Raw genomic sequence first — 11,467 nt, 5'->3', positions numbered from 1 at the left:
TTTGACCTAACTACCTCCGTGAGCTGACTTAAGAATTCCTGATCTAGCTCTTCCCCTTGGTTGGGTGGTCTGTAGTAGACTCCCACCGTTAAGTCTCTTTCCCCTCAACTGCCTTGTATTCTAACCCAGAGCACTTCAGAGTGCCCCTCCTCTTGACTTTGTGCTACCTAATGAGGATGTGTATTCCTCCTTAATGGAGAGCACCACGCCCCCACCTTTCCTCCTTACTTGGGCCATGTCCAGATGAGTGCAGCCATGCAGTATGTGGCGCCTCAGACCCACCTGTGGATAGAAGATCCACCTGCGGAAGATCCTGGGCTAAAAAAACCTATGCAAAAAAAGCAGGGCAGCAAACAAGGGTGCAGTATGCACCACCCAACACCAGAGCCTGGTGGGCCAGAGCCACATTTCACCAACTGGCCAAGCTCCAAGTTGCAGGAGCATCACAGCTGCAGCTCCCTAAGACCCCCAGGATCTCAGGTAGGACTTCTGGGACCAGCACAGTTGCTGCCCCCAGCCTCACCTATGCCACCTGGGATAACCTGCCGCACGCCAGAGGACACACAGCACAGGCGTACCCCGGGGACAAGTAGCAGCGGCACAAGGTGCACCACCACTTCTTGTCCCTAGCAAACGCATCTATGCTCCTGTGGACACAGCCTTGTTGTTTAGGCAGATCTCCCCCTGGGTAAAGGGAAGGTCCTCATAAAATGAAAACTGAAGGCTAAATCCCCAGCTGGGGTAAATTACCATGGTGTCTCTGCTGACCTCAATGAAGCTGCACTAATTTGCACCTGGTGAGCTAGATTTACCCTTGTGATTCCCTTAGTCTCCTCCACGCATGCCTCTCAAATGCCCCATTCTTCCTCCACCTTGCTACATCTTTACTGCACAGTTAGAAATACTGAATACTTCAAGTGCTACCTCAAAAGACACCCAGAGAATTTGATCTTGGCATTTTCCTCATGACCACTGTATTTAGATGCGTTTGACGTTTGCACTTTGGAAAATTAAACATCTCACCAGGCTGCATTTAATCAAACAGACCAAAGCCCTCCTGTTTTACCTCACCACTCTGAATCAGCCCCTAGGATGTGGATCTAAGAGGGGCTCCTGGGGAAGGACTACTTCAATAGCAGGAAACAAGGATGGGGCCCACTCACAGTGAGGCTCAAGAGAGAAGCTAAAATATTGAGCAAAGTAAATGCTGCTCAAATCAAATTACTATCATGATATTCAGCATAATCTGAAACACGCTGACCTTTCAGAGAAGTGAGAAATCCAACTAGCTGCAGCTAAGGGAATCAGCACTTTCCCCCAAATGAAATGCAGGCCTGGTAATTCTGTCAGCTCCTGCAGTGCTCTGTGTCACTTTAAGTTCCCATTAACAGATGAAACCTTTTCCTTAAAAAACATACTTGGCTTATCTCAGAATTCAATTTATTAAAATTTAGTGGAAAACAGCAGGAAACAAAGAGATCTAGGAGATTTCACGGAATGTCATAGTTCAACGGCTAAACTCATCTCTATATAAAAATATATCTACTGAATTTTACACACTGGGTAATCAAACATTTGTTCTGCAATTTATAAAAACATAGCAGGCTCTGCCATAAAAGTGCTCCCAAAAGTCACAATCATGGAACCAGCTTCACACCAGGAACTGCCTCCTCTACCGGATATGTTCAGGCCAAGATTGCTGAATTCTACCAGCTGCCTCCTGACTAAGGGGCTGACAGCCAAGCTCAGGCTTGCTTTTCTACCACTGTCTTGTACCATACAGTCCTTCGTTTATGTTTTTCCCTAGAAGCTGGGTTGGGTTGATGAAACAAGTTTTTCATATATCCCAAATCCTGGAAGGTGGCAACGCGATGCCATGATCTTTTAACGAGGAAAAGAGAGTCCAGTTCATGTTGAAGCTGGAGGCTTTGAATGTCCTAATTCATTGGCAACAAAATAGCCTGGCCCCAAAGCAGTCACTAGGAACTGACTGTGGTTTGTCATCATCTGTCTTCAGAACTCTGTAACAAAGTAGAGAAGCAAGGTTTACTCCCTAAATACAATCTCCAGAGATTTGATCACTTCCCCTACATGAGGTCCACAGCTTTGTAGGAGAAAAAGGCTATGTGAAGATCAAGAGCAGTGGGACTTCAGAAAATCATTCATTATGGTTTAAAATGTACCGTGATGACAGGTTATGCACAAGTGCCTGCACGTGCTACACCACCAGTTTGGGGAACAGATTAAGTAGAAATTATTTGAAGCATCAAAAAAACCTCCGTGCCAAAAGGTTCTGGTGAGTAGACGGGTAAGTGAGTAGATGGTAAGTAACATCAGCAGACCTGCAGGCTCTTCTGCAGAGGAGTTAGGGTGTACAAGACAGCAGAGGGCCATTCAGAGGTTTTGGCTCCAAACTTAAGCTTGATCTGATGTTGTTGGGAGCAGCCCCACAGAACAATTTCACATTCTTGATTCACACCTGGATAGGGCCCCCTCCCCACCCCACAACTGCTGTATATAGAAGAGGATGGGAAATTTTCCTAGGACATAACAGGAGAGAAATGGCCCCCATACTCACCCTTCTGTTAGTGAAGAGAATCCTACCCCGCTGCCTGCTTTGAGCCTGCTGCAGGAGGCACAAGGCTGTCCAGTTGCTGACGAAGTCCTGTGTAAATTAGCCAGTCATAGAACTTGTTCTCCACTAGTACCTGGAACTGCTTCCTTTGACTCCTGGAACCCACCAGAATAAGAAAAATGTAGCAAGTGATACACAGTTTTGCAAGCCTTTGGGCCATACTTCTAGGCCTCTCTCCTCAACAACTGAAATGAGTAGCCCTCCCCAGTGGAAAATAGCAATAAACTAATTCCTACTACAACTGACTTTGTTTGGGTTTAGGACTTGAACTACCACTGATATTAAGAGAAAGAGTTTTTATTTAGTGAATTTGATAATTTATAATGCTTCTGAAAGAGATAGACTGCTAGTGCTGACAAAAGTCATGTAAACATCCTCAACACTGCTGTTACCACACCTTTGCTCTCTGGGACTGACTTCTGGCTTTGGTCTGATGTTGCAGAGAGTACAAGCAGTTATAACAGAATGCAAAAACAAAGCACCTCCATTAACAAACATCTACTTCACACGAAATTTAAGTATGAACATCTCAGTCATTTTGCAATCCAGGCAGGATTTAAATATATGGTCTCCAGTGAATGGCCATTTCCATAGTTCCATCCTTACTCAACAAATACCCACTCGGGCATAAGGAATCTGGATAATCAGGACAAACAGGTGTAATAAAGAACAACAGAAGTCCTGAATCAAAAGACTCTCAAATTGTAAGGTGATTCTCTTCAATACACCCAAGTGTCTTGGAATTTGTATAGTACAAAGACTGCTTAGATCAAGCAAATTATGCATAACATGGGACTCTTCAGCTGATAAATTATAAAAGCAACAGAAGGTGGTTCAGAAAGACTGATGGACTGTCAGTATCATCCATCCAGTCTTGTTAGTTAAAGCTAGATTTCTAGACTGACAACTGGAAATTTAAAGAATGCAAAGAAGCTACAGGATCTCTCCATGACCTGGCTAACATGACCCATGCACAAAACTTAATCAGCAGAACCCAGAACAAAAAAGAAGCTAAATCACTTCCTACTATTCTTAAGATGCAAGTTTCACCCATTGTGGTGTGTATCTGAATAAGGTTATACTGCAGGTTATTGTATTATAATAGTGCAGTGCATACTTATGAGACAGAAACCAGAGAACCTCAGAACTGCCACTAACTAAAGAGCTTCACTACTTTTCAGCTCTTTTTAGCATCAAGAGAAGGCATTTTAACTTATTCAGACTTTTATAATGAGTGCTGGCAGAACAAATGTGTATATCAAAATGTAAAAAGGCTAGATGTAAGTGGTAGATAGAGGTCTAGAGGTTTAGCCAGTTAGCCAGAGCCTTGATTGTGTTAGTGCTTTTTAGTTCGACAGCTGCATACTTTTCAGTTTGAACAATCCCTTTTGCATCCGAGAGATTAATATACTTAATAAACTGAAGGCTGCAGTGGGTGATGGTGTTGTTTTGCTTTGTTTCATAATACTTATGCAAGCTTTTGGCAAGTGGAGAAAAATCTCTACAATCCAGGCATATTTATTTAGAAAAAAAATATATGTATTTTGAAACTCCTGTTGCCTGCTTCTTCCCCCTCCCCAAGTATATATAAAGGCAGCAGGAGTCGCAGTACTAAAAAGCAAAATCCCAAGACTCCTAGCTCCTAACACACTAGCATTCTAACATGCACAAAAGACTTTCTTGACAGGGCATTTTTGTTCAACGCTGTCAAATGAAACGAATTTCTACATGCATGGACAAGCTGAGCCTCAAACATACATTTCTCCTTCCTGGAAGAATCCAATACTTACTTGGTCAGTCCAGCCTCTTTCACAGTTTTCTGCCAAACCTGAATCTTCTGCTCTCGTTGTCGCAGTGCCTTCTGATAAGCATATGGAAGCCCTCCAGGTGTTTCTGTTGTGTCTCCCTCCATCTCGAAAGGAATAACAAAGGTGTAAAATTGGGAGGACGGTAAGAGCTGGAAGACACTTGCATCGCTGTTCTCTTTGCACACCAGCAGGGGACTGTCCCAGTAGTTAGGCACTGTAGCCAGGCCTGTTCGACCCATGTGGTCCTCAAGCATTGGGTAATGGGTATGGTAAGGGGCAAAAGTTACTGCTTGGTTACCCAACAGGATGAGAGGGCGTGTAGGTGTAAGGATGTGAAAGGTGCAGCCAGTAGTAGATGAGATAGAGAGACAGTGGCAGACAGCAATGACTTTAACATTGTCACAGCTGTGGATGTGAATGGCTGTCTGCACAGGGCCCAGAATAAAGGTGCTACTGCTGCACTTCTCGATGGTCACAGACCTGAAAGAGAGAGAGAGAGCCTATAGTAAGCTGGGATGACCATGCACAGGTTGGAGCCTATTTCCAACAGTTCTGTCTAGTGGAAAGAATAAAACAATTTTGCTAGTTCTGGGTGCCAGCAGAGGTACCCAGAACTTTTCACTGCATCCCAGGTGAATCAAACTCACCGTAAAGGAGACAGCAGATATATGAAGGACTCATTGCAGCGATGAATCCTTACATGAGCACCCTCCAGGGTTTCTGAGCTCTTGGCCAAAGTCTGCTTGTAGACCTGACTCATCACCACTATGCGGTAAGCCTCAGGGACCATGTGGGCATTGCAGGCAATCTTTGCTCTCTTAGTTGTTCCTTCAACTACAAGACCAGAGTTATACAAATTAATTTTAAAAAGGCACAAAACAGACCTTCAGACATTCTTCTTACACAGGTGTGCCCATAACACTATATCATCCACCACACAGTATCTGGGAGCTACAAAACACTATTCCACCAAAAACCAACTGCACTGGTGCTTTAAATTATTTACCTCTCAACTCTCAGAAAGGTTCTTCCTGAGCACAAGGGATCTCCGTGCCAAGCTGTGATTTAGACTTGCAAGTCAGCAGCTTGCAGACTTCCACCAGTGCACTAAAGGGACATAGTGGACCAGATCCCATTCCACCTAATTAGGCTCCTAAGTGATTTAGGCACCTAATTTTTACCCAACTCCACCCTGCTTGGGTCCCAGAAAATTAGTAAATGCACAAGTGAGGTGTGCCTTCTTCCTATTTGCTGCTTTTAGTTACTCAGTCCAAAGGTTAACATAGTAGCATGTTACAGAAGCACATGCAATACTGTTTTTGCAAGCACTGAAGCAGGTCATTCTTAGGAATCAAAGTCCACGTAGACTTCTAATAGATGGAATAGGACGTGGCCCTATAAGTCTATTCCACAGCTTTCCAACCCACTGGAGTGCCCTCTGCAAGTGCACAGCCCTCAATATATCCTCCATTCTTCCACACGCACAGTTCTTCCATTCTTACTCCCGTGGAGCCTGAGGACACAAAACACTTAAACTTGCTGTCTTCCCCTAAGAAAATGTACACGCACAAATTAAATCCCTCATCTTTGTTTTGACACCTGACTGATATTTAGCAGCATCAAAAAAAAATGTTGTTAAGGCATCATCCCAGCTAGATCTCTGGAGAAATTGTTCAGTTTCCTTTGTCACAGACTCCCTTGCATGACCTTGGTTAATCACTTAACCTACTCTGTGCCTCAAACTACATCTTTAAAAAAGGATAGTAACACTGACCTACAGTGTTTGGCCTAAGGGTGTCTGAGGATCAATTCTTCATGCATGTGGTCTCAATCACTCGAATAAGTACCTGGAAAATCAACCCACTAATCTGTTGCTCCCCAAGCAAGAAGAGTGATATTATCAGCAGAACTGCAGAGAGAACCTTAACACATTCATTTCATGTGACCTTTGATTTAAGTTGCTGAATCAATCCTTTGCTTTCATACACATTACAATACAGTACAAAGTAATGAACTCTCCAAATTTACAAAACATATCTGTAATAATATGAAAGCTTATATACTAACTAAAGCCAATATAAGCTGAGCAATACTAAGAGATCAACATTGTTCAGTGATGGGAGGTCCAAACCTGGAGAACAGAGAATAAGAAATGAGGGTTTAATGGATGGAAATAATTTGGTAAAAGGGAGTGAAGTCACTTTGTGTGACCAACCCTTGGAGCTGTGAACTCCCCCTCCAGTCCTGTAAACAAAATCAAAGGAAAGTCTGCTCATGCTCAAGTGCCAGATCCCACATCAACACAGAAAAAGCCAAAAATTAATGCTAATGCCAAAAAGAAAGCCAAGACCAAGAGCTACCTTGCTGTGCCCATGCCAATTTTTTCCCAGACTTGAGGCAGGCAGACATCCCAAATGGGTTCACAGTCAGGCAGGACCTCAGCCAGCCTTCTAGCTTGGGAAAAGAAAAAGTTCTGGAGATCTTGGAATAGCCATTCTTCACATGAAAGGGCTGCCAGAGTGCAAGTTCATGCAGGGGGTGGACAGTTTTGGCTTTGTTCAGAGATCCCTCTATCAGGAAGCTGAGCGCTTGAACAGCTTCAAGGGAGACTAGGCTGCTGTGGGTGGAGTGAGAGGAAGCTGTGAGCTGGTCTGGATCCAGTAGCAGTTCCAACAAATCCGAGAGGTGGTTCAGCACAAAGGCTTGGTGGTCCAGGTCATTCCAATTCTTAGAAATCAAGAACAAAAACAAATAGCTTAAAATGGGATGAGCTCTCATAAGGCTGAAACACTGTATCAACGCTACCCATTACATCTGGACTTACCTCAAGCCCACAGCAGCTCTAACTGAAGAAAGAGATGCAAGCAGGATAGATTTCTGCCCCCACATCCCACAACTACTGCAGCTAGCCAATGCTTTCTTACAGCAAACTCATCGTGCACAAACAGGAAACTACTCACCTTGCCTGTGTAGAAGAGATTTGGTATTCACTAGGGCTGTGCGAAGCTTCGGTCCCTGATTTGATCTGGCAGAGATTCAACCCAATTCAGTGGCTGAATCTCCAAATCAAATTGGAACCCTCTGAATCAATTTGGAGAGATTCAGACATAGACACAGTTTTAAATGTTTTTTCTACATAACTCTAGGTAGCAGGTGGTTTGTGAATGCAATGCTGGGACACGAAGTGTCCCACAGGAGTGCAGGGGGCTCTCCAGCGCACTCTGTAACAGACCCGGAAGTGGACCAGAAGCGCTTCTGGTCCACTTCTGGGTCAACAGTCGCTGAGCCAGGTAGGCTTGGGGAGGCCCCTCGGCACACTCCCTGAAAGAGGACCAAAAGTACTTCCAGTCTGCTTCCAGGTTTGTTGCTGAGCACATGGAGGGCCCCCCCGCACTCCTGTGGGATGCTCCACCCGCCCCAGCATTGCAGCGTTCACAGGCCACACTGGTACCTTGAGGTATGTAGAAAAAGCATTTAAACCTATGTCTATGTCCAAATTTCTGATTCTCCAAATCAGCATCAAATCTTCAGATTCGGATTTGGCCGAATCGAATCAGGCACGATGATCCGAATCAAATCACTGTCCCTGATTCGGACTGAATCTGAATCCAAATTGAATTCACACCCCTAGTGCTCACACCAGAGATGCATTTCACTGTATTGGTCAGAGGGGAGAGAGAAATGGATTCCTATTCAATGTTTGAAATACGAATGGGCATATTGCTGTTGGAAGGAAATCAATGAACACTTGATAATTCAGGCCCACAAGTTTATTGTATCTGGATATTTAGAACAGATACAATAAGGTACTGACTCCAAAGGGATTGCATGAAAAGCCTGTGATGCAGTCCTGATGAGGAAAAGCTCATCTCCAAAAGGCTTAACTCATAGTTCCAGCACTTAATGTCTCCATATCAAGAAAAATTTACGGCAGCCACAGACAATTATTCTAACTTATACAAGCTTACCTTGAACAGGCTTAACCCAACTACAAATAGGCATTAAACATACCTGCAATGACCATTCTAAATATTACTTATAATTGGGGCATTTCAGTCGCTCACAAAAAGGCTAATCCTAACAAACACAGCCCCCGACCCACGAAGGTAACCCAAACAGACATGATGGCACCCTACTTTGAACACCTTCAAGAGAAATTTGGATATTTATCTTGCTGGGATCCTATGATCCCTGCTGACTTCCTGCCCCTGGGGCAGGGGGCTGGACTTGAAGATCTTCTGAGGTCCCTTCCAGACGTAATGTCTGTGAAATCTCTGAAATAAAAACCTTGTGCATGCAATGAGTGGGGTAACTACACTGCAGCAGTGACCACAGAGGGTGGCACTGTCAAAGGCACACACCATCTGCAACTATGTGGCAAAGGGACGTGGGACAGTAAATGATCACTGCACACAAGATGACTTTATTTCAAAATGGCATTATGTTTTGAAACACCCATGTATATTCATGGAGAACTGAAACATAAGCCAGTCCAATTTTAAACCTGTACTTAGCAAACATCAGAAACTTTAGAATGATACAGAATCATAGCACCATAGACAATGAGGGTTGGAAGGGAGGTCAGGAGGTCACATCTAGTCCAGCCCCCTGCTCAAAGCAGGACCAGCCCCAACCACATCATCCCAGCCAAAGCTTTGTCTAGCCAGGTCTTAAAAACCTCCAAGGATAGAGATTCCACCACCTCTCTAGGTAATCTGTTTCAGTGTTCTACTACCCTCCTAGTGAGAAAACTCTTCCTAATATCTAACCTCAGCTTCCCTTGCTGCAGCTTGAGCCCACTGCTCCTTGTTCTGTCATCTGCCACCACTGAGAACGGTACAGCTCCATTCTCTTTGAAACTACTCTTCAGGGAGCTGAAGGCTGCTATTAAATCCCCTCTCAATCTTCTCTTCTCTAGACTAAATAAACCCAGTTCCCTCAGCCTCACATCACATGTGCCCTACCGCCCAAACCATTTTTATTGCTATGTTGGACTCTCTCCATTTTCTCCACATCCTTTCTGTAATGGGGGACCCAAAACTAGACACAGAACTCCAGATGTGGCCACGCCAGTGTTGAACAGAGGGGAATAATACACCAGCCAGCAAGTATAAAAGATGACTATTCAGCAAAGGCCCTTAGGATTGGTACTTTTCCCCTTTCCTCCCTGTTATACAACTTTGACCAGAGGATGATGTTCCAAGGACTGGTAGGAAGAGATGGGATCCACCTGATGAAGACAGGAAAGAGCATCCTTAAAGACTGGCTCACTGATCTAGTGAGGAAGGCTTTAAACCAAGTTCACTAGCGGATGGGGACCAAAGCCCTGAGGTAAGTGGGGAAACAGGGAAACCCTTCCCAATGGAGGAAGCACAAGCACAAGGGGGCAACAGGGGAGACATTCTCATTCTTGCTGAGAAATTAGGGCAATCAGCTAGTTACCTCAGGTGCCTGTACATGAATGCACAAAGCCTAAAAAATGAGTAGGAAGAATGGAAGTCCTCACACAGACTGGAAAGTGTTGGGGACAACTTCCTACTGCAAGTACTGGAACAGCTAATTAGGAGCCATGCTCTTCTTGACCTGCTGCTCACAAGCAGGGAACAATTGGTGGGGAATGCAGCAGTGGATGGCAATTTGTGCAGCAGCGACCACAAGATGTTTGAGTTCAGGTTCGTGAGGAAAGGAAGAATGGAGGGCAGCAAGGTAAGGACCCTAGATTTCAGAAAAGGAGACTTGGATTCACTCAGGGAACTGATAGGCAGGATCCCCTATGGGGCTGGTCTGAGAGGCAAAGGAGCCCAGGAGAGCTGGCTGTACTATAAAGAAACTTTACTGAGGGCACAAGAATAAAGCATCTCAATGCACAGAAAGACTAGCAAGTGTGGCAAAAGACAAGTTTGCCTTAACAGGGAACTCTTCAGTGAGCTAAATCACAAAAAGGAAGCTTATAAGTGGAAACTAGGACAAACAACTATTGGAGAAGAGTATTGCTCAGGCATGCAGGGATGAAGTCAGGAAGGCCAAAGCACAATCGGAGTTGCAGCCAGCAAGGGACATGCAGGGTAAGAAGGGTTTCTACAAGTATGTTGGTAACAAGAGGAGGATCAGGGAAAGTGTGTGATGACTCTGAAACTCATGCTAACCTGGGGCCTACTCACAAAAGGTAAAATGCAAAATACTGATGCTAACTACATAAAGCAAAAGGATGCGAGTTCACAGGTAGGCCATCTGAGAATACATAATGAGGTATCCCTTGCAGCTTATCTCACTATATTCATTATGATTTCAAGCAGGCTCCTAGCTGTTTAGTATGTAACCATGTGAAGTGTTTATCCTTGATTAATTAGTATGATAAATATTTTTCTTGCAATTAACCCATGTTATGTACAGGAATAGTCATTTTCCATATATAATAGATGTCCCCCTCCTATTATATTTCTGTTTTGTCTAGTGATTCCCTTCATTTTCCAAAGACACTCCCCAAAACTCCCTTGCGTTTTTCCTGATTGTTAATCAGTTTCTTGATATGTTCTAAACTTCATAGAAATGGACAACCCCTTGTCACTGAGGAAGGTAATTCATTCAAATTGGAATTTTCTGATAACCAATAATAAGCAGTTTGATTAACAGGATTTTCCTGTCAAATACTGCTTGGGACTCTCTCTTGATTTACACAACTTCAAGAATGGTTTCAAGAAGCTGAACTAAGGGTATAAAACAAAGTGGAACAGCTAATAGGGCGCACTTCAGGAATGAAAGATCTCTCTGACAAGAAGTGCTGCTATGCCCCTGCTACCTCAAGAAGCTGGAAGAAACAAACCATCTCTCTTGTCACCTGTTTAGTGAGAAATCATCACCTTATAGCTAATTACTGGACTGCTTTGCTTTGGGCTCATTTGACTTTGAAAACTTGCAGTAAATAAAGCCTTTCTGTCACTCGTTGAATGAGGTGTCGTGTCACTCCCTTAGTCTAGCCCCTGTGCACTGGGAGCGCAGCCCCGATTGCGGCCCCCATGCACCA

General features: G+C 44.2%; 1 protein-coding gene across 1 annotated transcript in view; it reads right to left on the bottom strand.

Annotated features, from left to right (window-relative positions):
• Positions 1-1,426: 1,426 nt before the first annotated feature.
• TBCCD1 (TBCC domain containing 1) overlaps positions 1,427-11,467 on the bottom strand; it is a 26,873-nt gene continuing 16,832 nt past the window's right edge. The window contains exons 4-8 of the mRNA XM_019512498.1: positions 6,804-7,170; positions 5,091-5,277; positions 4,426-4,923; positions 2,579-2,730; positions 1,427-2,021 (exon numbers count right to left, since the gene is read on the bottom strand). Coding sequence (XP_019368043.1) covers positions 2,601-2,730; positions 4,426-4,923; positions 5,091-5,277; positions 6,804-7,170 — 1,182 coding nt within the window. The 3' untranslated portion in view covers positions 1,427-2,021; positions 2,579-2,600. The remainder of the gene's footprint in view (positions 2,022-2,578; positions 2,731-4,425; positions 4,924-5,090; positions 5,278-6,803; positions 7,171-11,467) is intronic.

Source organism: Gavialis gangeticus, unplaced genomic scaffold (assembly GCF_001723915.1).
Source record: "Gavialis gangeticus isolate Ggan-Ray unplaced genomic scaffold, GavGan_comp1, whole genome shotgun sequence".
NCBI lineage: Eukaryota > Metazoa > Chordata > Crocodylia > Gavialidae > Gavialis > Gavialis gangeticus.
Note: the sequence above shows the minus strand (reverse complement) of the source record. Positions and strands in the feature narration are given on the sequence as shown.